This window comes from Neopsephotus bourkii, unplaced genomic scaffold (genome assembly GCF_033783945.1).
Source record: "Neopsephotus bourkii isolate Nb327-2 ecotype Australia unplaced genomic scaffold, CSIRO-AGI_Nbou_v1 NB_1526, whole genome shotgun sequence".
NCBI lineage: Eukaryota > Metazoa > Chordata > Aves > Psittaciformes > Psittacidae > Neopsephotus > Neopsephotus bourkii.
This window is the reverse complement of record NW_026902002.1, coordinates 6964985-6992747: the sequence shown is the minus strand read 5'-3', so window position 1 is coordinate 6992747 and position 27763 is coordinate 6964985. Positions and strand designations below refer to the sequence as shown.

At 62.7% G+C, this 27763-nt stretch overlaps 3 protein-coding genes across 11 annotated transcripts in view; 2 read left to right on the top strand and 1 right to left on the bottom strand.

Annotated features, from left to right (window-relative positions):
- The window catches only part of TNS1 (tensin 1), a 118055-nt gene that overhangs the window by 38839 nt on the left and 51453 nt on the right, over positions 1–27763 (top strand). For 2 of the 5 annotated variants that reach the window (XM_061370204.1, XM_061370203.1), the window contains exons 1-3: positions 14844–14972; positions 21003–21117; positions 22277–22314. The exons of 1 other annotated variant lie outside the window; for it this stretch is intronic. In XM_061370204.1, coding sequence (XP_061226188.1) covers positions 14877–14972; positions 21003–21117; positions 22277–22314 — 249 coding nt within the window. In that variant the 5' untranslated portion in view covers positions 14844–14876. Of the gene's footprint in view, positions 1–14843; positions 14973–17975; positions 18024–21002; positions 21118–22276; positions 22315–27763 lie in introns of those variants that run through there. 2 more of the 5 variants (XM_061370214.1, XM_061370205.1) reach the window with 1 other exon arrangement.
- Positions 1149–4552, top strand: LOC133221353 (C-X-C chemokine receptor type 2-like). The gene is made up of 2 exons (XM_061370181.1): positions 1149–1355; positions 3153–4552. Exon 2 carries the CDS (start codon positions 3158–3160, stop codon positions 4232–4234), a length of 1077 nt encoding a protein of 358 aa, XP_061226165.1. The 5' UTR covers positions 1149–1355; positions 3153–3157; the 3' UTR covers positions 4235–4552.
- On the bottom strand, positions 5601–12075 carry RUFY4 (RUN and FYVE domain containing 4). 5 transcript variants are annotated; one of them, XM_061370177.1, is made up of 11 exons: positions 11942–12075; positions 10962–11023; positions 10547–10653; positions 9600–9725; positions 9048–9154; positions 8773–8916; positions 7141–8398; positions 6959–7065; positions 6280–6426; positions 5953–6122; positions 5601–5884 (listed from the first exon to the last, which is right to left on the bottom strand). In XM_061370177.1, the coding sequence occupies exons 2-11, from the start codon at positions 11005–11007 to the stop codon at positions 5655–5657; spliced, it is 2442 nt and encodes an 813-aa protein (XP_061226161.1). In that variant the 5' UTR covers positions 11008–11023; positions 11942–12075; the 3' UTR covers positions 5601–5654. The 5 variants fall into 5 exon arrangements, with proteins under 5 accessions (XP_061226161.1, XP_061226162.1, XP_061226160.1 ...); XM_061370178.1 differs by lacking the exons at positions 10962–11023; positions 11942–12075 and having other exon boundaries at positions 7141–7911; positions 8008–8398; positions 10547–10768; XM_061370180.1 differs by lacking the exon at positions 11942–12075 and having other exon boundaries at positions 5672–5884; positions 5953–6084; positions 10962–11142.

Here is a 27763-nt window from a genome sequence, read left to right as displayed (position 1 = left end):
GGGTTCCCCCAGGGATACGAGGTGCTCCTGAAGTATGGGGGGACCCCCAAAAGTGTGGGGTGCCCCAGGGATATAGGGGTGCCCCAGAAGTAGTGGTAGTGGGTGTGCCCCAATGTATCGGGGTTCGCACAGGATTTGGAGATATCGGGGTGCTCACAGGGGAGAGGGGTGTCGTGCGGACTGCATGATTTTAGGGTTACGGGGTCCCAAAAGCGTGGGGTGCCCCCAGAGTGCGAGGACACCCTAAGGGGGGCTGTGGGAGTGCCCTGGAGCTGGGGGAGTGCCCAAAACTTTGTGGGCGTCCCCGGGGAATTGGGAGTATCCTGGCTTCTGTGGTGACGCCCCAGGGGTCCTACAACTGTAGGTGTGTCTCCCGGGAAGAGTGGGGTACCCCGAAGACTGACAAGCATTTCACAGCCGTGACAACGGGGACATCCCAAGGGTTTGGGATGCCCCAGAGGAACGAGTGCTCCGAGGGGCTCCGCTGGATGCAGATTGCCTCTAAAGGCTGTAAGGTGCTAGACGAGTGAGGGTGCCCCAGGTTTATGGAGGCGCCGGGGTGGGGGTCTCATCGGGTCCGCGGGGCTGGTGCCGGGGCACGGCTCCGTCTGACGGCACGGCTCGGCTGGGCTAGGCTCGGCACAGGGCGGGAGGGACAAGGGGCTCCGCTCCTGGCGGATCTCCCGCAGCAGGCTCCAGCAGGGGCAAGCCAGCCCCATCGTCCCCCAATCCCCGCTGTATCAGGAACCCACGGCACGGAGCCCTGCCCTGCCTTTGGCCGCTGGCCTGCCCCAACACCCCAGGGGGGCTCCACTCTCCCGGGGGGGGCTGTAGCCCCTGGGGGAGGCTCGAAAGGGAGCCCTGCATTCACTGCAGGCAAGGGGACAAAGTGGAGACCCCCAGCTGGAGACCCCCAGGGTGCATCACTGCAGGGGGGTGATGCACCCCTGGGTGCACCCTGGTGTCACCTGCTGCCAGGGGTTCTGGGACACCCTGGGCAGGAGGGTGGCAGGGGGGCTGCGGGTTCCCCCCAGCCCTGGTGCTGGGGAAGGTATCCTGAGGGGGTGCAGAAGGGTCCCTTCTGGCTGCCACTTCCCCTTCACTCTGGGTGAAGCTTTTGCAACCTCGCTTCCTCCCCGAGCAGCATAAAGCGGGCTGGGGAAGGAAGGGGTGCCGAGAGGTGGCACGGCAGCGGCCTCAGGTGAGAGCCCCTCTGGCTGGCCTGGTGACCCTCCGTGCCGGAGCCCTTTGCGGGTAACGCTTGGATTCACCCCGTGCCCTGGAGTTTCTTAGTGCGAACTAGCTTGGGACCAGGAGAAGACCCCCGATTTGAGGGACAGCAAGGGCAGCAAGCGGTGAGTCCCTGGGGTGCTCCTCTGGAGACCGGGGCTGTCCTCAGGCTTTGGTGGCTCCCCAGCACTCATCTGAGACCCCTCACACGTGGAGCGGGCTGGTCTGGGGGCCAGGGTGGGCTGCTCTGGCTACCCGAGGGGCTGCCTGCTGGGGGGGCAGTGGGAGGTGGTGGGTGGGGGCCCCCAGGGCTGTGCTTGGGGATCATCTGGGGTGCAGAACCCCTATGGTCCCCAAGAACATCAACCATGCCTGCCCCAGGGGGAAAAGCCTGCTCCCATTTCCTCGCATGGAGAGCACTTCCCCATGCCATCTCCCTCCTTCCTATTGCCATATCCCTCCTTCCTCATATCCTATGGGGACCCCCAAGGCCACCCCAGCATCCCACCAACTCTTCTGGGGTCAGGAAGGGAAATGGGGTGCTGCTTGTTCCCCCAGCTGGGCCATCTGCAGGGTATCTGTGGGTGGGGAATGCCTGGTCCCAGAGGAACCGCTGGGATTTTGGAGTGGGGAGGCAGAAAGAAGCAGCCAAAAATAACTTGAGGGGAAGCTCTGGTGTCCGGTTCTACCCCACGACTGCAGCAGTCCTGCTTGGGAGGACCTTCCCCCATCATCGCTGGCAGTGTTCCCGGATGCAGATCTCTGGGATGCTGGGGCATCACCATCCCAGGATCACCATCCTGGGACCACCACTGGAATGGGGCTGGCAAAGCCAGGGGTTTTTCTGGGCAGGGGCACCTGCCCAGCTGCAGCAGGGAATTTCTGCTGGGCAGAAGGAGAAAGGTGGTCCCAGGGAGGGTTTGGGCTCAGACAGGGCCAGCTCGGGACCAGAGACCCTCCAGTACTGTGGAGACTCAGCACCCCCAAGCAGCGCTGGCATCACCAAGCTCTGCAGGGGCTTGCGGGCTCAGAAATGGGGCAGATGGGTGAAACCGGAGTGAAATGTGAGCCCAGATCCATACTGGGAGAGGGCTGAAACTCAATGGAGGCAGAGGCAGAGCAGGATGTCCTACATGAGAAGACAAGAAGGACTACTCTCACCTGTGATTTCCTCGTCACGGCTTAGCGCAGGGGACACTGGCATGTCCAGCACCACCGAGCTGAGCAACAGGAAAACCAGAGACATGAAGTATTTCCAAAGCTGCCTGCAAAGGGTGACATGGCCTTCCGTCCGGGGGGTGAAACTACTCATGCTGGGGCAGGACACAGGGGAAGCGGAAGGAGGGTGTGAAACCGCCTTTAGACCTTCTCAAGTGCTGCCTGCTCTGGGCACCATGACTGCAATCTTGATGCTAGCTGGGGTGGCAGGGGGTGCAGCTGCAGTGGTGATGATCGAGGGGATGGAGAGGCTGGAGGGATCCAGAGGCGCTTGAAGGGCTTTTGAGATGCCCAAAGAGCTCAGAGGGTCTTGAAGGACCTACACAAATCAGGGGGATCCAGGGATGCTGGAGGGACCAGGTGATTCCTGGAAGGACATGATGGCTGCATGGAACCCCCCCAAACGCAAGGAGAGGTGGCCAGTCTGTGGGGGAACCCCTTCTTCCATGGGGGACAAGGAAAGGACAGGGTTGAGGTGTCCGAGGAGTGCTGGGGGTGTTGTACAAGTGGGCATATGAGGGACAGTGTCCACCTGCAGTGTCATTACCTGGCACAGCATTGATACAGTGGAATGATGGAGGGGGGTTTCTCACTGGCTGGGAGGGGACCTGGCAGGCAACAGGGATGCCAGGAGGACCCAGAGACACTGTCACCACTGGCCCACACCAGCTCCTCCCCCAGTCATGCTGCTTTGTGCTCCACAGGCAAAATGGAATCCTTCTCCTTCAGTGGGGATTTATCCAAGTTCTTCTCCTTCTACAACTACACCTATGACTACAGCACGGCCATGCCTGACACTGCTATCTCCTCTGCCCCGTGCCGGCCTGACACCTCCGTTCTCAACAAGTACCTGGTGGTGGTGATCTACTGCCTCGTCTTCATCCTCAGCGTGGTGGGGAACGGGCTGGTGGTGCTGGTGGTGAACTCCAGCCACACCAGCCGCTCCGTCACCGACGTCTACCTGCTCAACCTGGCTGTGGCAGACCTGCTCTTTGCCTTCAGCCTGCCCCTCTGGGCTGCCTATCGAGCCCACGAGTGGGTCTTTGGCACTGTGATGTGCAAAGCCATCTCCGTGCTGCAGGAGGCCAACTTCTACAGTGGCATCCTGCTGCTGGCCTGCATTAGCGTGGACCGCTACCTGGCCATTGTTTATGCCACCCGGGCTGCCACCGAGAAGAGGCACTGGGTGAAGTTTGTTTGCTTGGGCATCTGGGTGTTCTCCGTGCTGCTTTCCCTGCCTGTGCTGCTCTTCCGTGAAGTTTTCACTTCTCCCAACAATGGCACCGTGTGCTACGAGAGCATCGGCAACGAGGACACGACCAAGTGGCGCGTGGTGCTGCGGGTCCTGCCGCAGACCTTCGGCTTCGCCCTGCCCCTCCTGGTGATGCTCTTCTGCTATGGTGTCACCATCCACACCCTCCTGCAGACCAAGAATGCACAGAAGCAGCGGGCCATGAAGGTCATCTTTGCCGTGGTGCTGGTCTTCCTCATCTGCTGGCTGCCTTACAACATCACTCTGGTGAGTGACACTCTCATGAGGACACAGGCCATCACCGAGACCTGCGAGCGGAGGAATCGCATTGACACAGCCCTCTCCATCACACAAGTCCTGGGCTTCTCCCACAGCTGCATTAACCCCATTATCTACGCCTTTATCGGGCAGAAGTTTCGCAACAGCTTCCTCAAGATCTTGGCACAGCGTGGGCTCATCAGCAAGGATGCTGTGGCCCGCTACGGCCGCGCCTCCTACGCCTCCACCTCTGGCAACACCTCCACCACCCTCTGAGCCCTGCTGGGGCCTGACCCTCGTGACTCCCAGCAGGTCCCAGCACCTCACATCCACCAGCACTCTCAGCCAGCCCCCAAGATGCAGGTGGCAATGGCAGGGGGATGTGCATGGCCACCAGTGGATGCTGGAACCTGGCTGGAAAGGGGCTTGTGCAGTGAGGCAGTACAACCCCACTGCCTGGGGAGTGATGCCAAGCACTGCCCGCTGTCCCCACTCAGGGGCAGAGCCTGTGACTTCTGGGATTCTGCTCCCCTGCTGTGGGGATGGTGTTTGCGGTCGATGGCCATCCAGCAATAAAGGAGTTGGTGGGTTGGTCACCCAGACCTGGGTCCCTTTTGCCAAAGGGAGGGAAGTGCTGCAATGGGGCCAGGACACAACTCTGGGGACGGTGGGTCCTGGGCTGCCCACCTCAGTGCCAAAGCAGTGGTGCCAGCTGAGCCCGGTGGGGTGTGGGTAACCCCACTTCCAGGCCAGGGGAAGCAGCATCCTACATGATCCCAGAGGTCTCTATCCCTGCAGCCACCCAGCCATGTCCTGGCACATCTCTGGTGCAGGGGTCTCTGTTCAGCATTTGTCCCACCTGGGGACAAAGCCACTCCCTTACTGATCCCGATCTGAGCCCCACTGGAGCAAATCACTGCAAGATTCCTGGGCAGCCCCTTGCTGAGACCAAGACAGCCCTGTGACCCCTGCCAGAAGAGGGCCAGCACCCGGAACACTCCCTGCTCCCCTCCACCCCCCCGATGCTGCAGTGACAGGACATCATTGTGCAAAAGGCTGGGAACCTGTCACTTACACAACCGTGATGTTTCTGCCCTGGCTTGGGCAACTGGGGCTGGCACTAGCGTAGGACAGAGAGGCTGAAGAGAGGGCTGAGACCCTACTGGGGTCCCTCCTGCCACCCTGTATACCAGGCATTAGGGTGCCTGCACCAGCGTGCCAAGCATCTCTCCCAGGAGTCCTGTCCTGCTCCTCCATAGTGCCCGATTCAGGCTCCTGGGGGTCCTTAACCGTGGGAGCATCAGTGGGTGCCAGCTGTATGCTGGCTCATGGATGGGTATGGGATTCCCCTGGCACCCACGTGGGCAGCCCTGGGGACTCAGGGCAGGGCAGGGACAGCCCATCACCTTTGCGTCTGGGAAACGCTTGCCCAAGCGGTTCCTTGCAGCATGGCAGGAAGCCAGGGTTGTTGGCCAAGAGCTGTGTCCCCTGCCCACTGCTGCTTCCCAGTGTGGGATGGGGCAGATGGCAGCTGCAGCTGGGACACCCCTTATGGGGATAGTCCTCCCTCGGGAGGGCTTGGACACTCCATGCTGTTCGTTCATCTGTCGACAGCCAATAGATGACACAGGAGTCACAGGGGTAGCAGGAGTGTGTTGTTTTCTTCTCTGTGGACCAGCCACAAGAAAGACACATCTCAGCCTGTAAAGCCAGGCAGCAGGACCAGCCTGCAGGCCCTGAGCACTCTGGTCCCCAGCAAGTCTGAGAGGAGGCAGTCAGGGCAGGGGTAATTCCAGGCCCAGTGTGAGGGTTGCAGTCCTGACTCATACACCCTGTGGGTGCCTTTGCTGGTAGCAAAGCAGGCAGCAGCGCCCCTGCTTGCCCACGTCCACAGAGCACGCGTGGCATACCTTACCCTGGCATAACCTGCCGAGAGAGCAGGCAGTGAGAGCCGTGCCATGCCAGTGCCATGCCTGGTGCCCCCCATAGCCCACCTGCAGTTGTACCGCCGGGAGAGGAGACGGAAATCCTTGTGGCAGTGGGCGCACAGCCCTGCATCGCGGGGTGCTGGGCTGGGCATCGCGGTGGTGATGCCCTCTGTCTTCTGCCACAGGGCATCCTTCTCCCTGTGGGAGAGCACAGGTCAGCCCTGGCAGGAGCATGCCTGGTGGTGGAGGTTCATAAGCATGCCCTGACACCCCAGACCCAAGGTGGTGATCAGGATTCTCCTGAGCTCTGGTGCCCTCCTCTGGGCAGAAGGGTTTGTTTGGTCCTCCTGCCCGTGCATGGTCGCACACGTGTGGGGTACCCGGGGCTCTCACCGCAGCAGCTCCAGCAGCCGCCCCTTCATGTCCCGGATGAGCTCCTGCTGCCGTGCCTGCTCCGCACCACGTGTGGCCTCCCGCTCCAGAGCCTCTCGCTGCGCCCGCTGCAGAGCCGATGCCCAGCGCTCGCCATCCTGCCGGGCCCTGGTGCAGAGCAGGGGGAAGACGGTGCCCCTGTCCCTCAGCTGGCTGTCCCTCCATCCATCCATTCATGCCTCTCTCTCTCCCTTTATCCGCTGCCCATTCATCCCCAAACTGGCTCCCTACCGCCACAGCCACCTTACCATCTGCTGGGACATCCATCCATCCATCTACCAGTTGTTCATCTGCCATCTGGACTTCTGCCCATCCATCCCTCCATTTCTCCATCTACTTGTCCCACATTCATCCCTCCACCCCTCTGTGTACCCACCCATCAATTTATTCACCCCAAATTCATCCCTCCATCCACTCTTCCATCCCTTTGCCCATCTACTTGCCCCAAATGAATTATTCCATCCCTCCACCTATGAGTCCCCAGACTGAATCCTCCCTCCAGCCCTCCTTCCCCATATCCTTCCCCTGCCAATCCCCAGGGGCTGCTCCCCTGGGTTCAAGTGTAGCATCATGGAGGGTCCCAGGGGAAAGCCTATGATGGGTGGAGATGGGTGGTGGGTGCAGGGGTTCCCTGCCCAACCTGCTGAGCTGCTCCTGCAGCTGTGCCACCTCTTGCCTCTTGGCCTGGAGCTGCTGCTGGCTCTGCCAGGCCTCCTTCCGCACTGCTGTGGCCAGGGTGGCCAAGCGCTGTGGGAGAGGAGAGGCTCAGCCATGGCTCCCCAACCCCTCGACCCTGTAGGGTCCCCTCGGGCTTGTCCATACCATGGCCATGCTGGTGGCTGTTCTGGACTCCCCCTCTGCCTGTTGTTCTGGCAGGGACTCCTGGGGACCACAGGCGATCTCCAGTGCCCACTGCAGCACCTCCTCCACGGCAGCCACCTCATCCGAGGCACTGGCATCCTTTGGCATGTCCGTTTGTGCCGCAGCTGCCAGCGCCGCCTGGCATTCCCGCAGGTGCGAGGACACCGCTGCCACCTCTGCCCGTGCCGCAGCCAGCTGGGCACCCTGCTCCTCTGCCACCTCCCGCCAGACCCGTGCCTCCTCCTGGGCTTGGGCCAGCGCCCCCGGTGCCCCCGCTCCCACCACCGCCGCCAGTGCCTGTCCCAGGAAGGTGTTGGTGTCCCGCAGCGCCTCGGCCTCCCGTGCCAGCAGCTGGGCCTGCCGCGCGCTGCCCTCCTCCTGCCGCCTGTGCCGCCGCTGCTCCCGTGCCAGCCGCGCTGCCAGGGCCCGGGATGATGCCTTCCACTGCTCCAGCTCAGCACGCAGCTGGGACACAAGCGCCCACAGGGACTCCTCTGTCCCACCCAGCTGCCTGGGCTCTGGTGGCAGGGAGCCCAGCACGCACCCTGTGCTGGGTGGTGGTGATGCGCCAGAATCCCTGTCCCCATCACACTGGGGTGCTTTGCCAGCGCTCTGTGTGTCCTCCTGCTCCTCTGCATCCACGTCCTCCAGATCCTCCTCATCCTTCTCAAACTCCTCTGCACCATCTTCTTCCACATCCTCCTCTACTTCCACGTCCTTCTTCGCATTTACCTCCACCTCCTCCACCTCCTCTTCATCCTTGCCCAACTCCTCTTCATCATCTTCTTCCACATCCTCCTCTACTTCCATATCCTTCTTCACATTTACCTCCATGTCCTCCACCTCTTCCTCATCCTCCATTTCCTTCTCATCCTCCTCAAATTCCTTTCCATCCTCCTCTTCCACATCCTCCTCTACCTTCACATCCACATCCCGTTCCACTTCCTCATCTTCATCCTTCTCCACCTCATCTTCCTCTTCCACATCCTTCCTCCCTTCCATGTCCTCCACATTCCCTTTCACATCCTCCACCTCTACACCCCCTGCCTCCAGGGCAGCCAAGGTGGGTGAGCACGGGTAGACCGGCACCTTACAGAGTGCCGTGGTGAAATGGGCGATGCCATCAGGCCATCCATGCATCCTGGTGTCAGCATCATCTGCCTGTGGGGCTGTCTTTGCCAGGCTGCTCCCAGCCACCAAGCTGGGTCGTACCAGTGTCCTAGAGGGGACATGGGTTTCAGGTCCACCAGGTCACCCCTAGGGTGAGCAGAGCACTGACACCCCCCTGCAGGGCTCCCTGGGCACAGCCAGCCTTTGGGGATGGAGAGGGCAGAAGGGCTGGTTACACCGGGTGGCACCTGGTGACAGGGGACCAGGGTTGCTGTGTGTTTGTGCACGCACACATGGCATCTTTGAAGGCACAGGCACGGTGTGTGCATGCTGGCACGGGTGTCTGTGCCTACCCATGGCCACATATGGAGGGCTGGCACAGCTGCAGTGCCACATGGGCCTGTGTGTTGCTCTGCTATGCTGAGCCCCAGTACCCCTGATGGCCCTGTCACCCCCTGGTGCCTCCCACACCCCCAGGCTCACTCAGAGAACATGGGCCAGGCAGTGTCCAGGTCATCTCTGCACAGGGCCAGGTGGAAGGTGACACAGTCCAGCTCGTACAGGATGCCCAGGATCTCTGCCCGGTGCTGGGGGCTCAGGAAGGGGCTGCGGGCGTAGTACCACTCACTGCAACCACAAACAGGCTCATGCAGCCCTCTGCAACCCTGAGGGGGCACACACGCCTGCAGCGCCCTTGACAGCTGGGTGCTGTGACTGATGCCACGATAAGCATCCCATCCCCATGCCCCTTCTCTCACCGAAGGCTCTCTGGGTCGAGAAGGCAGAGCTGCAGGGACTCTGCCAGCTGCCGGTGCACCAGACAGTACCGCAGGAAGGCTCGGCCCCTGCCCACTGGGGTCTTCAGCTGGGGGGAGAGGAGGTCATCCAGCCCTGCCGTGCCAGTCTGCTCCCCACACACCTTCCCCCCCAACAGCCCATGAAGGGAGGAAGAGGGTCTCCAGAGCCAGAACACCCACTGGGGGCAGTGGGAACCCCAGAGGGGAGAAAACCCTTTGTAGCACTGCTGTGTGAACCATAGAATCACTGAATGGTTTGGGCTGGAAAGGACCTTCTATGGATCATCCACTTCCAACCCCTCTGCCATTGGCAGGGACACCTTCCACTAGAGCAGGTTGCTCTAAGCCCTGTCCAGCCTGGCCTTGAACACTGGCAGGGATGGAACTGCCACAGCTTCCTTGTTCCAGTGCCTCACCACCCTCACAGTAAAGAATTTCCTCCTTTTATCCTGAGTGCCCAAGTGCGTGTGCACCCCCAAACAAGCAGAGGCAGCTGCATTTGTGTGTGCCCACCTTGTCCAGGGAGCTGACGAAGCGAATGCCCTCATGCTCCTGCCGGCGCTGTGCCAGGCCCTGGCACAAGAAGTCCCAATAGTCCTTGCGCTGCCCAAAGAAGCTCTTCTTTTCCTTGAGGTCAAACTGGCAGAAACACAAGCTTGGGCTTGCTTGTTTGGGGGTGTTCCCTATCCCCCCAGTCTGTACCTGTGGGGCTGGGATCCAGCCAGCTACCCCAGCCAGGACAGTGTCCTCTGGCTGTTCCCTCTGGGCTGGCTCTGTGCCTCAGTTCCCCTTTTGCGGCATGTGCAATTACACATAGAATCATAGAATGGTTTGTGTTGGAAAGGACCTTAAGATCATCAAGTTCCAACCCCCCTGCCATGGGCAGGGACACCTCACACTAAGCCATGTCACCCAAGGCTCTGTCCTGGCCTTGAGCATCGCCAGGGATGGAACATTCACAGCTTCATTGGGCAACCCATTCCAGTGCCTCACCACCCTAACAGGAAAGAATTTCCTCCTTATATCCAATCTAAACTTCCCCTGTTTAAGTTTTAACCCATTACCCTTTGTCCTATCACTACAGTCCATAATGAAGGGTCCATCCCCAGCATCCCTATAGGCCCCCTTCAGATACTGGAAGGCTGCTATGAGGTCTCCACGCAGCCTTCTCTTCTCCAGGCTGAACAGCCCCAACTTTCTCAGCCGATCTTCATACGGGAGGTGCTCCAGTCCCCTGATCATTCTCGTGGCCCTCCTCTGGACTTGTTCCAAGGAGGACACACATGGATGTGGGTGAGACTGATCCGATTGCTTGTCTGGCTGGGGATGCCCAGGGCTGGATAATGCCAGCTGGGATCATCCCAATCCACGAAACAGCCAGCATAGGGTCCCCTCTGCTCTCAGCTGTGCCACAGGGGAAACTGAGGCAGGGAGCAGTGGGCACAGGGGAGCAGAGGTACCTGGAGGAGGAACTCCAGCTGGGCACAGAGGCCGTGCAGCTCCCGGCTCCCATCTGTCACTGGCAGGTTCCGCTCCCTGTAGCAGTGGTTCAGCTCAGCCACAGTCCCTGTGGGATGGCAGGGCTGAGCTGGCAGCGCCCTGCCCAGGCAGTGGGCACCCTGCTCCATCCCACATCTCCCACCACCTCCTGGCTCCCAGCCCGGGGATTTCTGACAGTGGGTGAAAGAGGAACCTGCCCTGGGATGAAATGGGGGAGCAGGGAAGTGAATGGCACCCACCAGGGCTGGCAGCAGTGGCATGTGCTGCCCATGGTCTGGGTGTGAGGAGGGACCTGGCATGGTCAGTGTGAGATGTGCCATGCAGGGGACAGGCTGGCTGGGGACACGCTAGCAGGGCACAGGCTGGCACACTTACTTTGCAGGTCCTTGATGATGCGGTTGAGCTCTCCATCCCCTGCCATGGCTGTCCCCGGGGGTCTGCAAAGGCAGGGGCAGCAATAAAAGGCTCCAGGGTGACAGTCACCTGGCACCCCAAGCTCTTCCCCAAGGAGAGGGTCTGTCCCTCCAGCTCCATCCCAGAGCTGCCTACTGTTAAGGTCAGAGGGGTGGGCTCAGGCACCCCCTTTCCCTGCCTGTCTCCTCCATCTACATGGGGTAGGAGGTGTGGGGTGTGCAAAGGTGCCCTACCCTGTGTCCCTTTAGTTGTCCATAAAATGCCCCCAGGCTCTGTCCCACACTGTGCCCAGCCTCTGTTCCCATTCCCTCGGGGACCTCCCAGTGTGTCCCTGTCCTGAAGGATTCAGGATATGGGTTGGCGCTGGGGAAGCACTGCCTCTGTTTCTGCTCTCAGTTCCCTCACTCACACCACACCCAGCGATGGGGGCTCCTGGGAGGTGGGGTGGGGAAGGGGGGCACACAGCCCCCATCACGCAGGCTCCCAAACTGAGCTCCCCCCCAGGGCAGAGCCCCTTGGCACAGCATGCTGCCTGCGGGGCTGGCACAGGGTTTGGGGTGCTGTGGGGGGCACAGTGCAGTGGGGTGGTTTTGAGGGGTGGCACCCTGGAGACAGGGCTAGAGACAGTGCCCATGGAGGTGGCAGGTCTGGGGCTTGACACTGCAGGTGGTGGCTGGGCACAGGGCTGGGGAACACACATGTGTGTGCATGGGGGTTTGTGCTGCAGGGGGTGTGTGCCCTCACGGGAATGTGTGTGCAGAAGCGTGCCCAAGCATGCTCAAGAGTGCATGAGTGCCCTTTGTCCCTGCCATGGCATAGCAGGAGATTCCAGCTGCCTGGGCTCCCATCCCGGTGCCCTTGGGTGACCTTGGACAAGCAATCTTCCAGCCTGGCCCCCCCCTGCCCCTGCCTCAGTTTCCCCGTGAGGAAGAGCCCCTTACCTGTGCCCGGGAGCTGCGGGGGGCCCCGAGGTGCTTGTTGGGTGCTGGGGGTACCCTGGTGTGTCCCTGTGCCCGCCTGCTTCTCCTTTTGTACCTTGGCCAAGAGGAAGTGTGGAAGGTTGGGGGAGGAGGGGGGGCTGCAGGAGCCACCCCCCTCCTGCCTCACATCACATCAGGCACTGCAGCTTGGCCCGTGGCACCCAGCTCCCTCATTAGTGGGTGCCAGCTATGGGGAGGGCATCAGCGAGGCTGGTCCCCCTGTGCAGCCCTTGCCTATATCCCTTCGAGGATGCAGTGCAAGGCTTGGGGGGACCCTGACGCCCTCCCATGGGAATGGGGTGTGGGAATGCTTTGAGGGACTCCCTGCAGTTCTAGGGAGGGGGGTCCAGGTCCCATACCCAGCTATCAGCAACCAACAGCAGCCCTTGGGCGGCAGCAGGTCCTGGCACAGAGGGACACCACCATGACGAGCTGCAGCACACCCCAGCAAGGCCCACAGACCCCAGCCATCTGCCCCAATGTGGGGGCTATGCTCAGAGCTCAGCTGCAAACGTTTCCTGAGGCACCCTGGGCAAGGCTCCCTGCCCCCCCTTTGCTATCTGTGCCTGGGGGTCCCCAGCCCGGCAGTGCCCCTCCACTACTGTGCCTGTCCCACTTTGCTGTGCCAGCCCTGTTCTACGGGCTCCTTCTGGGCTGGGGACTAAACCCCCTGGGATGAGGTGGACAGGGGTGATGCCAGCTCACCCCACTAGTGCCAGGCATGGGGACTCACTACTATTCTGCTCCCCACCACCATCCTGTTTGGTGGATGCCACCAGTGACACCGAGATGCCCCCACATCCTGGCCCCCACCATACCCCACCTTGCAGCACCTACCTGTGTAATGGGGGCCTGGGGGGCACTTGCCTCCCTCAAGCAAGGCCGATGCTCGGCACCAAAGTGAAAGTAGGAAGTGATGCTGAGTGGGAGCCTGGGCCTCCCCGCATCCTCCTGGTGCCTGGAGGGGGGGGGTGTTGGGCTGTGGGAGGGAGCTGGTGGCAGTGCTTGGGGTGACCCCAATCTCCTCAGCACCCTCTTTTGCCCATGCCATCCTGCAGTGCATGGTGCTGTGAGCTCCATGAGCTCAGTACCACACATAGGATCGCAGGGGGTGGACAGGGTGTTGGGGGGGAGCAGAACATCACAACACTGTGCTGGGGGCGGGGGGAGGGGGGGATATGCATATGTGTGTGCATGCATGTGTGTGATTGCATATATGTGCAGGCTATAGGGGTGCATGTGTACATGCAAGCCATATACATGTAGTGGGCATGAGGCTAAACAGGGCACCCATGTATGTATGCACACACACGTGTCTGCCCATGGGTGCACCCACCTGCCAGCTCTGTCTGCCCCACACCAGGCACCCCACCGGCAGGACCCTGACACAACGGCCTGGCAGTGGGGTCCCCTGTCCCTGCTCCATCCAAGGGCTGGGGTGGTGGGGGGGGCTGTGGGGGGATAAGACGCCTGCCTGTCCTTGGCGCGGGTGCAATTCAATTAATGAGGCCTGGCCCTGGTTCAGTGCAGCCAATAAAGCTAATGGCCCCGCACAGGCCTGGCGATGCCCGGCCGGGGGGGCCGGGGGCCATCTGCTAATTAAATGGGGGTGAGGGACCATGGAGCCAGCGGTGATGTCACCTCCCTGGTGCTTCGGTTGGGGGAGCTGTACCTGAGCACCCCCCGCCCACCAAGCCCTCTGCCAGCCCCTGGGTGCCAAGCAGGGTTGGGGGACAGCCATGAGGTGTGTGGGACCCCCAAACTCCCTGCCCCCCTCTTTGGTGCTGCCGCTCGTTAGGAGCCCTCCCGAGGCAAATGTAATTAGTGCCCAGGCCTGGCACTGCCACTGCCCACGCTTGGCACCGGCAGCTGCCCCGTGGGGATGGATCCTTGCCCGGCATCATGGTGGCAGCACAAGGGCACATGGGGGGGCTGCTGCCAGACCCCCTTTGGCACAACCCCAGTGGATGTGTGGGGTGTGTGTAGGGGGTGCCCACTGCACCCCATCCCCCTGCCCTGTGTGAGTTCCATGGTGGGGTAGGGGTGCCCAGGGCCATGTAGGGGTGTCCTGCAGTAAGGGGTTCCCCTGGGTAACACTGTGGCCACAGCATGGTGCATCAGCCAGGCACCCGCTGGGGGCTAGGCTAGGTCAGGGGGGTCCCTGAATGTGTCCTCAAGCTCCTGGGAAGGGGAGAGGTTTGGTAGGATGCCAGGGGGCTGGTAGAGGGGCAGGGAAGCTCTCCCCCCACCCCCCGTCCATGTGCAGGCACTGCCATTTAGAGTTTGGGGTAGGCAGGAGCTGCCGGAGGGAAACTGAGGCAGGGTCGGGGTGGGGGTTTAGGGTTGCACTGCGATGGAGCATACACAGGCGGCTGGGTTTCTCCACCCCCAAACCAGAGGGGGCTGGAAAGGGGGGCATTGTCCGGCATCCACCCCAGGGGATGCTGTGCCCCGGAGCGCAGGCGGGTGAGTCCGGAGGGTGCCGAGCCCCGAGCCCCGTGTGCGAGCCGGGGGGGGGGAGCAGGAGGAGAAGGAGGAGGAGGGGGAGGAGGAGGAGGAGGGGGAGCGTGGCGGAGCTGGCTCCCACCCAAGCACTGCAGGACATGGGCGGGCACGGTGCTCCCTGCCTGGCTGCCAGCGCGCAGGCGACGCTGGGGGACCGGAGGGGGGGACAGGGCCCGGTGGGACCGCAGACCCCCAGCCCATCGCCGCACGGCCCCGTGCCCACCGCCGGGCACCTTCTGGGCACTGCCCGGGCACCGGAGCTTGTTGCAGTCGGGCCGGGGGGGGGCACACGGCTGGGTTTGCCGCCACCCCGAGCGTGCCCTGGGCAGGGGCCGGCCGCTGCCCACCCCGCTCCCCCCTCCCCGCGGGGTGACCCCCGGGCAGGGGCACCATGACCCGGCTGCGCTGGTGCTTTGCCACCTTGGTCAGCTGGGGGAAGTCCTTGGTGTCCTGCCTCCTGCCCCTCCGCGCCTGCCGCCACCGGGAGGTAAGCGGGCTCCGCCGAGCACGGCTTTACGGTTAGGGTCTGCATGGATGGGGGGCACGGAGCTGGGGTGAGCTCCGGGGATGGGGGGGGTTGGGGTAGGGGCTGGAGCTGGCCCTGCCTGCTGCGGGCAGTGGGCGGTTAAACCGTGCCTGTGCATGCCAGGGTGCCGGGCATGTTCTTTGTCCCTCCTTGTATCCCACTCAGCGTGTCACTGGGACCCCCACTCCCTGCAAACCCGCACCGCGGGCCCCTGCAGTGCCTGGCTGGATGGGACCCGCTGGCATCTGCTGTACGGTGCTTCATGCAAAGGGATCTGCTGCGATCCCTGTGTCCTTACAGAGTAAGTGGAGAGGTGGGGGTGTCCCCGTGCTGTAGCACCCACAATGGGGCACCCGTGTGCCCAGTCTTGAGGGGACTCGTGTACTAATAACTCACCTGGCATGAGAGATCCCTGTGTCCATAAAGAGCCCAGTATGGGGGATCCCTGTGTCCATAAGCACCCGGCACCTGGGACCTCTATGCCTGTGAAGTGCTCAGTCTGTGTGAGATCCCTGTGCCCAAAAATGTGCCCAGCATATGGGATCCCCATGCCCGTAAGCACCCAGTGAGGGGCATCTCTGTGCCCATCAGCACCTCTTGTGTGTGGGATCCCTGTGCCGGGGGACTGCCCCGTAGTGGGACAGATCCCAGTGCTCCTGCAGTGCCCAGCATGGGGACCCATCCTGCCCTGCCACCTGTGCCAGGGAAACTGAGGCAAGGAGGGGAGAAGCTGGTGGAGGGTGCTGGGCTCCCACTGCACCACCCTCACTTGGTTTCTTACCCTTTGGGAAGCTGCCCTGTGCCTGGCAGGATGGCATGGGCTGCTCCGGTTGCACCATGCCAGCAAAGCGGGTGCCAAAGCCACCGCTGGGCAGCGCTTGGGGGAGTGTCACTGCAGGGTGGTGACAGGCCAGTATATTCCAGGCCAGGGACCCAGCTTGGAGCCTGGAGGACAGAGAAGCCCCTGGCTGCTCCGGGACCCCATCTGGTGCCAGGGACACAGGACCGTGAGCTGCTAGGGGCACAGGGGAGGTGGGGGGCACTGGTGAGGGTGGGCTGGCTGTTGTGTGGTGCCAGATCCATCCCTGTGTCCATGTGTCCCTGATGCGGGTGTGAGAACAGGGACTCACAGGGGTGTGTAACACATGTATGCCTGTGCATGTGTGCTCATGTGCATGCAGATGTGGCTGAGGTGAGTGTGTGGCAGCTTGCATCAGTGTGGGTGCACAGCAGGTCCCTGGGGAGCTGCCATGGGGTGCATGTCCCGGCATGGGTGCATGTGTGCTGGGTGCAGTAGCTGTGCAGAACCCCTGTTAGAGGGGTGTCCCCCAGCCCACAGACATGGGTACCTGCACATGCCTTGGGCTGTATGCGTGACGCAGATGAATGTGCCCTGGTGTGTACGTGGGGTTGTGTGTGTGCGAGGTGTGCATGTCCCCTGTGCATGCAAGGGCAGTGCGGGGATAGTTCTCATGGAAGCTGCTGTGGGGGCCTTGGCACATGGAGATGATGGGAGGGGGGACACAGAGGATTCCTAACAAAGCTGGCCTTCACTTGGGGTATGTGCCCACATCACTGGTACCCATGGGGGGGACTGGGCTATGTGCCCTGTTGGTGCACCTCTGCTGAGAAAACGAGCCCTGAAAGATGCTCATGGGCAGTATCCCTCTTGCATGACCCTTGTCTCTGCCCTTCTGAGGGGCCTGGGCTTGTCATGGCAGTGAATGGGAGGGGGTGATTTATGGGGGGGTGGGGACAGTCATCTCTACTGGGGCTTTCATTGTGGGCAGTAATGAGCCTGATTAATGAGGGTTGTAATTATGGGGGGGGGTAGGGTTGTGGGGTGTGCATGGACAGGCTTTCCCTGCCTATTTAGTGCTGTGAGCAGGATCAGGCCCCCCAGCCTTCCCCATCCCCGAACCTGGCTGTTATGGGAGGCAGGAGTGCTGTTCCCATCTGTCCCCTGTGTCAGCTGGAACATCCCCACAGGGGTACCTCTGCCATGGGCCGGATGGGCACAGCAGAGTGGTGGGGTGGAGGGTGGTGAGAAAGGGGTATTTTAGAGAGAGGTTGCTGCATTTTGGGGGGGTTCGATGTGGGAAGGGCAGTGTCTGGGATGGGCAGCTCCCCCCAGCCCACCCTCCCCTTCGTCTCTGGGCTGGCAGTGGGATGCAGAGTACAGACGGGAAACTGAGGCATGGGGACGGTGGGGATTACAGTGCCCGCGTCCCTGCCGTCACTATGCCAGCTGTGCTCGTCCTGCCGGCGTGTCCTTCCCCCCGGCGCGTCCCCCAGCCTGACTCACACCCTCATGGTCACGATCGGCTGAGCGCAAGTTTCCAGGCTGGAGCCGGAGCCAGCGCTGGCGGCTGCGGGGAGGACCCTGTGCCGCGCTGCCAAGCCCCCCCAGAGGGACTGGGGTACCCTGCTGCCAAATCCATCCCTGTCAGGGCCGCGGGCTGCCAAGGCGCTCTGCGTCCCGCCTGGAGGCTGTCCCCCCTCACTGGGGCCCCCCAACTCGGCGGATGGATGTCCACCGATCCCTCCCCGTCTCCCATCCCGGGACCACCCAGGGGACACGGCTGGGGATGGGGGGGAGAACGCCCCTTCCGCAAGATCCGCTGGAGGCCGGAGGAGGGATGGGGATGAGGTGGGTGGCGGGTGCTCCCCGGGTCAGCGGAGGAAATGGATCCCAAATGTGTGTGTGAGGGAGAGGAGGAACAGGACAGGCAAAGCCCCTCTTCGGCCCCGCCAGTCCCGCATCCTCCTTGCTGGGGTGGGGAGGTCCTGGCCGCCCGCCGGGGCCACCTCTGCCGGAGTCCCAATGGGCGCTGTGGGGATCAATGAGGGGGGGGAATGCAAAGGCACCCCTCTTCCCCCCCGGCTGGAGGGCGGTATGGGGCCTGGGGGGCGGAGCTGGCGGGAGGAGCGAGGGGCCGGGGGGGGTTCGGCCGGCCTCGGGGCCGCGCCGCGGGCAGCATGACCGGGCTCTGCCTCTCCTGCCTGCTCTGGGTACGGCCCGCCGCGCCTGCACCAGGGGGCACCGGGGGGAGCCGGGCAGCAGCACAGTAGGGCCCGGCAGCGTTGTCCCGGAGCGGGGCTGGGACCGCGAGCGGGCGGTGGATGGGGCGGGGGGAGCGGCGGGGACCAGGACGGAGCGGGGGAGTTTGCGCCGCGGCGGGCGGGCTGGAGCGGGGGAATCCGGTGGTGCTGCACCGGTACCTGGACCAGGACAGGCTCCGGGGGAACCGGGGCCGAGCGGAGACTGGCAGGGACGGGCGGTCATTGGAGGGGGGCTGGGGGGACCCGACGGGGAGCAGGGCCGGCAGGAGCCCCGGGAACTGGGGAGAGCAGAGCGGAGCGAGATCCAGCCCAGGAAAGTGGCGGCGGTGGGCACCGGGGAGTGCACGAAAGAGAGGCCGGGATGGGATGCGGGACAGAAGTACTGGACTAGAGGGTGTCTGTGGAGGGGGTGTGGGGCTGGGGATGGAGAGAGTGGGGGACAGAACCCTCACGACGCCCAGCCTGTGGCACCGGCCAGGGTTTCCGGCCATTCCCTGGTGTTGAGGCTCTGCTGCTCCCCTGGAGCGGAGGGAAATTGGCAAACTGGGGGTTTGGGTCTCTGTCTTTTCCATTGTTCCCCCTCATCACCGGGGCGAGAAGGTGAGCCAGGGTGCAGTGTGGTGCAGAGCGCTGGGTGAGCCTGAGCCCATAGGGCTGAACCCAAGTGTCCCAGTGCCTCCACACCCACCCCTGGCTTTGCAGCCTCATGGGAACTGGGTGTCCCAGTTACCCCCCTGCTGCACCTCTCTGCAGTGCTGGGCAATGAACCCAGGCCTCTTGGCTCCTGATGAATTTGGCTTCCCTCCCCGGTGCCTCTTCCAGCCCAGGACACCTGGGTCCCCTTCCAGCCTCCTTGGGTCTGAGCGCTGGGGGGCCCGTGGCCAGGGTTGTCCATGCCGATCCTCACTCCTCCTGCACCTTGTGGGAGCCAGTCCCTGGAGATGGATACCTATCCATGAGTACCCAGGTGGCATTCCCAGGAGGCCCCCTATTTCCCCCATGTATCCTCCCAGCAGTTCCCAGTCCTGGGGGAGTGAGGCTAACTGTGGTTCTGCCAGTATGGCACTGGGACAGGGGTGTTTCATGGGATGGGTTGGTTTCCTGGATGGTGGGGTGGCACTGGCTGGGCAGGGTGCAGCAGCAGAAAGGTGGGGGTATAAAGTTGGGTGCTCGGTCAGCAGGCCTCCGGCATGGGGTTGGTGTTGGCAATGGGGCAAGCAGAGGGGGCTCTGTGGGGTGGGAATGGAGGGGGTAGCTCTTTCCCTAGCGAGGATAATTGCTGTTAATGAAGCAGGTCCATGCTAATGTGTGTCATGCTAACAGAGCAGAGTGGGGTGTATGTGCGTGGGGGACGTGTCGGCATCCCAGGGCATCCTGTCCGGGGGTCCCTGGGAGCAGGGGGCAAGGCTTCTTCCCGGGGCACCCCGCAGCAAAGATGCTGCTTTGCATATGCAAACGAGCTCATGGCATCGTTAGGCCTTGCTGTCACCCAGCAACTGCAGCGTGGGAGCCCCCGGCCCGGGGAGCTTTTCCCACGGCTGCCGGATGGGTGACGACCTGCCCGTGCACACACATGTGCATGGTGTGTATGCACCCAGCTGTGTGCACCTCTGTCCCCCAGAGTGTGGTACAAGTGCTGGGGGCTGCTGAGGGACCAGCAGGAGCAGGTTCCCTGGGCAAGAGGGGCTTGCACATGTGTGTACAAACCCATGCGAGTGTGCACACCGTTGCACATGCACCTGCGTGTGGGAACACGGAAACATTTCGACGTGTCTGCTGCTGCTGTGGCTGGCAGGGATGTGCACACTCACACATACTTGCACACTCACGGGTGTGCACATGCACCTTGACACATGCACTGCGTGTAGCACACACAGCGCCATCACAGTCCTGAGGGTGTTTGCACACATGAAGGCAAGTGTGCATGTGTCCTTGCATGCACTGGGGAAACTGAGGCAGGAAGGTGGCTTTTTTGGGGGGGGAGAGGTGTGGGTACCGAGCACCTTGACACTTTGGCACCATCCCCCTTGGCTCTGGTGTGCTGCAGAGGCTGGAACAGAGCAGAGCGCCTGGGCGAGGGAGGGGCGCCGGGGCTCTGCTTAATCTCATTAGTCCTGGCATGAAAAGGCGGATTTACAGGGGCTCACATCTTCATCTGGCGTTGGGGGGGGGTGGGTGGGCAGGCTGGAATGCTGCCAGGGAGTATGCTCTTGGCCCCCAACAGTCGGCGAGGGTCGGGATGGGCACTGGCTGCCCGCAGCCTCCCGGTGCGCGCACATGCACACGCTCACACCCCAGCACCTCTCACGGGGGGATCCATCCGGTGCTAGCACTTGCAGCATCGGCCTCCCCGTGCCCTGGGCTCTGCCGGGCCCGGCCGCTCACGCTCAGGGGCACCGCACCCGTGTCATACCCCCGGGACACGCGGTGCCGCTGGAGCACCGCTCCCCGCGCGTGCCCGTGCAGCCACGCACCGACGCGCAGGCACATCCCCGCACGTGCACGGACGCGTTTCCGCACGTGCGTTCCCGCGCGCGCACACGAGCGCGCACGCCCTTCCGTCTGCACCTCCCCCCCCACCCCCCCGCCTGCTGGTGTGCGCGCTGCCCGCCAGGGGGCGCCAGAGACTATTTAAAGGGGCCGCGGAAGTTGGGGCCGGGGGTTCGCTGCCCCCTGCCCACGCGGGGACAAGCCTAGGATCGCCCCATCCCGCCCCATCCCATCCCATCCCATCCCATCCCATCCCATCCCATCCCGCCGTGCCCATCGCCTCACGGCCCCGGGTGATGGGTGCACAGCACACATGCTTCTTCCCATGGGGGGGATGGAGGATGACCCCCCTGCCCGGAGGGAAACTGAGGCAGGGCTGAAGGCCTGGGTCCATGCCACCTTTATCTCGCTGATAAAGTCTTGTGTCACCTCTCCCAGCCCCAGGACCTGGAGGCCCCCCCAGAGCACACTTTTGAGATGACGAGCTTCAAGAAGGTGAAGGCATGTGGGATCTGCCGGCAGGCCATCACACGCCAGGGCAGCACCTGCCGAGGTGAGCTGGGGGCTTGGGCACACATACGGCAAAGGGGGTGGACTGGGGGGGGGGTTGCAGGACATCAGGGGATGCACTTGTGTGCCTACATGTACAGCTGCATGCACGAGGATGTGAAGGTGGGAACATGTACTTGTGCCAACCTGTGCTCACGCACATGTGTGTGCAAGTGTTGCATGTGGATGTGCAAGAGCACGTGTGGTGCCTTTGCAGGTGGGAAGGTGGCTGGGAGGCAATGGTGGCCCATGGAGGCATGCGTGCATGTAGCTGTGTGTCACTGCATGTGTGTGCAGTGAGTGTGCAACAGCCGCCGCATGAGTGTGCACACACATGCAGGTCTGCATGCACAGATGGGTGCTCACACCCTGCGCCATGCTCCTGGTGCCCGGTGGAACACAGGCAGTGCTGTGGCCCCTCACACGTGGGTCATGCTGCCGAGCCCCGTGCGAGGGACAGCGGGCGGAAACGCCACGGGCTGCAGGAACAATGCGGCTTCCTGCACCGCAGGAAACAGCCCCAAGGGGGGACAGGGCCTGCGGGGCAGCCGTGGCCATGGCTGTGCTGCATGGGGACCCTTGTGTCCCCTGGGGATGGGACATGTGGCTTTGCAGGGCTGCCTGGACGGTGTGACAGTGCCCTGTGTGTCTCTGGCCTGCAGTGACCATGTTCGTGTGGTGCTCTCCGCAGGGGTACGGGCACAAGCGTGCAACAGAGGCAGGCTTGGGCACTGGAGGAGGTGGCATGGGCACTGGCAGCTCCTCCGCGGCGCTCTTGTGCATGCCAGTGCACGCGCGAGGCCTTGTGCGACGTGTGCATGCACGGCTCTCCCTTCATGCAGTTCGCTCCCGGGCACTGGGGGTTGCACCCGTGTGCTCCCTGGCACGCTGTGCACTGGGGGGGGGGGATGGTTTGTGCATGCTGGTGTGTGCCCGAGTGCCACATGCGTGTGCATGCGATGCTGTGCCAGTGCCACCCAGTGTGTGCATGCGCCTGCGCGAGGCATGGGCATCCACGTACATGTCCCGGAGGCCTGTGCCCTGCAGCGTAGGGTGACACCACCCGTCCTGCCCTGCCCTGCACATGGGGTGCCCTGGGGCTGCCCCCAGCAATGCTTCCTCTCCTGCCCCCTCTAACCTTCTCTCCCCTCTTCCTCCTGCAGGCTGCAAGCTCTCCTGCCACACCAAATGCCAAGCCAAGGTAAGGCTGGCACCATGAGGCATTCCCATCCGTGCCTGGAACATAAGGGACTTGAAGGGGGGATGCCATGGTGGACCGTGGATATGGATATGGATGTGGATATGGATATGCTAGCTGAGTCCACCGGGTGGGCACCCAGATGGGCTGGTGTCACCAGTGGGTGAGGCTGACAGTGCCATCCTGCTGCCTGGCACATGATGGCATGTGCCCATTCAGGAACAAGGCTGGGTTTTGGGGTGCAGCCCTGCTCAGAGGGGGCTGGCAGGGATCTGTGCCCCAGCATGTGGAGCTGGTGCCCTTTGTGAGGGTGGGTGCTGCTGCACATGGGTGCCATGCGCTGTGGCTGAGCGCTGCCGCTGGCATGCACGCAGGCTGAGCACATCTCAGGATACCCAGCGCCGCCACAGGCGGATCTCTCTGGCAGACAGGAGCGGAGCTGAGGATGCCCAGTGGTGGTGTCTGCCTGTCCGGCTGCTGGGCCAGCGGAGGGGAACCCTACAGCAACCAGGCTCTGCGGGGAGCTGGAGGTGGGACAGCACCTGCTGCTGCGCTGCTGGGGCAGGGGAGGCTGCACATTCCCAAATCCACAGGGAGGCATGGGTGCCAGCCGGCTTCGGGCTGGCATCTCGGGCAGGAAGAGGCTGGTGTGCCCCAGGCAGGCAGCGTGGGCTGGGACATGCCCGTGCCCATGCCCATGCCCATGCCTGTGCCTGGCTGGGCAGGGAGGGAGAGGAAAGGTGTGGGGGGGTTGAGGGGGCTGTCCTGGGGGACAGGCATGTGTTGGGCTTTGCAGGGTGCTGCGGTGTGGGGGAGCACTGAGCCGTGGCTGGGCTGGAGGAGGAGGTGAGGACACAGTGGGCACATGCCTGGCACCCTGGGCCCTGAGGAGGCAGGGCAGAGGTGGCTGGCAGGCTCAGTGGGGCTGTGCCAGCTCTGGGGACCATGTGTGCCAACCCTAGGGACCTTGCGCCACCCCAGGGATCCCCATGTCATCTTGGGGACCCTTTGCCATCCCTGGACCCTGTGCCAGCCTTGGCACCCTGTGGCACCCTAGTGACCCTGGGCTAAAGATGCCCGGGGGCTGAGTCCAGAGGAGGATGTTTGCCTTGTGCTGTGGGGAGAGGCAAGGACGTATGGGATGAGGGGATGCCCACATTACGGCAGGCAGCGGCCGGGAGCATCTGCCAGTGGTTTCCAGGCAGGAGGGAATGTCGGGAAGCAGATGCGTCTGTTCCCGGTGGGGATTCTCTGATGTCTGATACGGGATTGTGAACCATGAGGTTGCTCACCCAAGGTCCCAGCATACGGGTAGCAGGCGTGCAGGGGCAGCCTGTGGCTCACTCCAGCAGCCGGCTGCAATTCATTAGCCTCCATCACCCTTCCCACGCTTGCTGGAAGCTGGAGCCCCCTCTGTGGAGCTGGCTAGCTGAGGGGTGTGCTGCTGGGGGGGGGGGTATGTGCATGGGGCCGGGGCCAGGGGCCTTCCGCAGTGCTCCTTTGGGCCAGCGCCCAGGGAGGGGCTCCTCCGGCTGGGCAAGCATCCAGCTGACTCACACACTGCCTTGTTATTATAGGGTCTCTGGGGAGGGTGAGTATGGGGAAGGGGCTTGGCACTGAGCAGAAATGGCCTCTTGTATACCTGGAGCCCCTCGTGTTTAACCCCTGCACCCCCAGGATACTTTGAAGCGGGTAGGTGGGCTCACCTCCAAACTGCTGGCAGCTGCACCCCAAAGGGCATCCTCTTTCTGCCCTGGACATGCTGCCGAGGTGCTGGTGTTCCCCCCTTTAGTGGCTGCTGACCCTGGAGCCCGTCCTACAGTGCTGTTGGCAGCATCTTCACTTTGGTTCCCATCTTTACCCCATTGGGACCTGCCCTGACCCCTTGTTCTGTCCCCCCTGGCTGTCCCCCAGCACAGCTGGCTCCTGGTCTGGGTGGGGGGAAGACCCCACTTATCCCAAATGGATGGGGTATGGTGGGAGAAGGTAGAGGGGAGAGATAGGGGTGTCTGTAAGGGGGCCGGTGGGGTGTGAAGGACTGTACTGGGGATGATGGTGTGGGGTGCCAGGGGGTACCTGGGGTGTGATGAGGATATTTGGGGTGTGTGTGGAGACCCCAGGGAGGTTTTGGGGTGCTGGGGCACGCTGTGTCCCCAAGGAGGCAGTCACTGGGCAGAGCTGTGCCCTGGCAGTGATCTGCACCCCTCGAGGTCCCCCCTGCTTGAGGGACAGTGGCAGGGCCAGCAGTGGGACCCGTGCCCTGCAGTGGCAGTGGTGCTGGCAGGGTGCCCGGCTCTGGGGGGGCCAGGGCAGCCGCACACACATCAGCTGGGAAGCACGACGCTGTTCCCATGCCCATGTAAGGCCCTTCTCATGCTCGGTGCCTCCGCTCAGGGATTTTTCTTTGCTTAGCAAACCTCCCTCCCTCCGAGGAGGACGGATGGATGGACATTGGTGTGTATCTGACCCACTGAGCCTGTCCCCTCCTTCCCTCCCTGCCTGCCCAAAACAAGGAGGGGTGCAGCTTCCTTTCAAAAGTGGGGAAACTGAGTCACGGAGCCTTGTCCGGGGACAGGCAGAGATGGGGACATGGTATTGGGTGCAGTGCTTTCCGTGGAAGTGGTCAAGTGTGGATGAGCCCGTGTGTGGGCGCGTGCTGGCTGTGGCACAGCCAGGATCTGGTGGTGACGCTGCCCTCCCAGACAAGATGTTGGGAGAAGCCTGAGGATGCTCCAAATTGTGGAGCAAAGGAAGTGCTGGGGGTGTCCCCATCCCCTGGGATTTACTCACTCACTGTGGCTGGATTTTGCCATGATGCTACTTGGAGAGGCTGAGAACAGACTGGGGATGATGCTTCTCCCTGTGGCAGGAGCTTGCCTGCTGATGGCTGGTTTGGCTGAGGACAGGGAGAGCTGCGGTGTTTGGCTGCCGAACCGGCTGGCCACTGCCGACGGGTGGTTCTGGGAAGTGGCGGCTGTGCCAGCCCCTGGGCCTGGCAGGGCTCCAGCCTGCCCCGCTCATCCCATAGCACACTGGGGCCCACAGCTCCTGGGGGAGCGGGGATGTCAGTATTTGCCAAGGGGGAAACTGAGGCACAGCACATAGCGTGGGGCTGGGGCGCCTGCGAGCTGCCTTGTCCCACGGTGTTTCCCCTGGGAAGCTGACAGTAGCACTGGAGCCATATTGGGATGATGTGTGTGCTCCTGCAAGTGTGTGAGAGTGCATGCATGTGCCTGAACATGAATGTGTTTGCACAACCATGCATGTACACATGTGTGCATGATCAAGTATGCTTGCAGATGCACGTGTGTGTGTGAGCCTGCAGGGCGTGCACGTGTGTGCAAGCACATCCATGTGTGTGCACAAGCGTGCTCGCACATGGCTGTGTGGTCACATGCGTGTACTCCCAGCTCAGAACCATCCATCCCCACTGGCCGTGTGCCAGGCCCAGCTTGTTTTTCAAGTGCCCCCTGCGATGGGACTCCAGAGGGGTTGTTTGTCCATCATTAAACCAGAGGCTGGAGCAGGGCCAGGGCTGGGCAGCCAGGCGCGTCCTGGCCGGAGCAATTGCTCCCAGTGCCCACAGAGCCAATGGGCCCTTCTTTGGTGCTGGGGGATCACAGTGGGTGGGCACAGGGTGGTGATGGAGGGGATGTGTGTCTCCTGCCCTCAGTGGGGAACCCCCACCAGTAAAGCGAATCAGAGCCAGAAGGGGAAACTGAGGCAGGGGGTGGTTGGACCCTTCTGGGCAGGCTTGACTCATGGTGATGGGTACTCTCCAGTTTGTGCCATGGCCAGAGGCCCGGGCAGTGCTGGAGGCACATGCACCAAGTGGGGGGGCATGGCAGGCTCCCCATGGCTGTGCCAGGAACAGGGGCTGTAGGGAGGGGACATCCATGTCCCAGCTTGTGCTAGGGAACGTGTCCTGTGCCTGCTCACTGTCCCAGCCACTGTGCTCTCTATGCACCCTCTGCAGCCTCACTGCTTCCCATCCCTGTCCCCGATGTTCCATCCAAAGCCACCCCCCAGTGTTTCGGGACAGGTAATTAGAAACACCCCTAGTCTCCACGCAGAGCAGGCCGTAGGGGGGAGGAATGCCGCAGGAATGTGTCCTTGGTCCTGGCACGGGCCCAGCCGGGGTGGCAGGATGGGGGGGCTGTGGGGGCCAGCGCTGCCGTTGGTGCTGTGCCAGGTCGTGTTTGTGCAGCATGTCCTGGAGGGGGTTCTGTGGGGATTTCCCCCCCCTCCCTCTTTCCTTTTTCCCCTTCTTTACGTCACTGCCCAAATATTCAGCCTCTCTGAGCTCTGGGGCGGGGGGGCCGGCGGAGGTGTCGTCTTGGCTGCTCGGAGGAGATGGGGCTCTCCTCTGCACCCTCCGGGTGCTGCTGCGCACAGGGAGGGTGGGCAGGGAGCAGGGCTGCTGAGATCGCCCAGCCTCTGCATGGGTGAGCAGGGGCCAGGGCTGGCAGGGGGGTGTCACCTGGGGCAGTGGGGACCACCAGCCTCCCTCCCTCCTCGCGGGAAACCAGGGCCAGATCCGGCCCTCCAGGGCTCTGCGGTGGTGGGAAGTGGGATCTGCCTTGAACACAGGTTCCCGCAGAAGGCTTCTGCCTTGTTTCCCACCGATTTGCTCCCTTCCCAGACCATTGTGGCCACCCCTCCTGGGACCAGTGCTGGGAAGGGTGCTGGGGGTCCTCCGGGACCTCCACTGACCCCAAACCAGGTGAAAGCTCTGCACTGGCGCTTCACCTCCTGTGTGCTTTCGCCTCTGGAGATGACCCCCCCAGGCATCTGATCCCCAGGTTCCCCTTCTGCTGCTGACATCTGGAGTAGTGATGCTCAAAGGGGCTTGTTTAGGGTTGTGGAGGAGGTGGTTCAGGTGGAGGGTGGTTTCTCAGTGGGTGCTTATGGGAGCCCATGGGGTGCAGAGGCCACTGGAGTCACTTGGTGCTGGACCTGCTCTCACTGGTACATTGAGTTGATAGCTCCAGGAGGTGGCTGGAGTTCAGGGATGTTGACAGGACTTCTCTGGCTGTGTCCTGTGAAGGGGACATATCAGCTCTCCAGGGGACAGCTCCCGTCACCTTCCTGGGGACAGGGACTTGCTGTCAGTGCCCTTTGCTCATCTACTCATTTCCATCCCACTCAGCTATTTTCCCATTTGGCCCTGGCTCTTCCCCTGCTGGTGTTTCCCAGGGTTTGGCCTGCAGCCGCCTCCCAAGGAACTGGGGCTATGTGGGTCCATATGGGGAGCTGAGCTGGGATCTGTGCCCACTTCCCCTGGTGCAGGATGTTCATTGCCCCTCCATCCCAGTTGCAGTATTCCCCTCTTTTGGGGATGCCTGGTTTTGGGGGGCTGTGCTGCTCACAGAGCTTGTTTGGGGGTGCTAGTGGGTGCTGGCTGGGGGGAGTTGTCCTCAGCGTGGTGGCTGCTGGGGTTCAGCTCCATGCC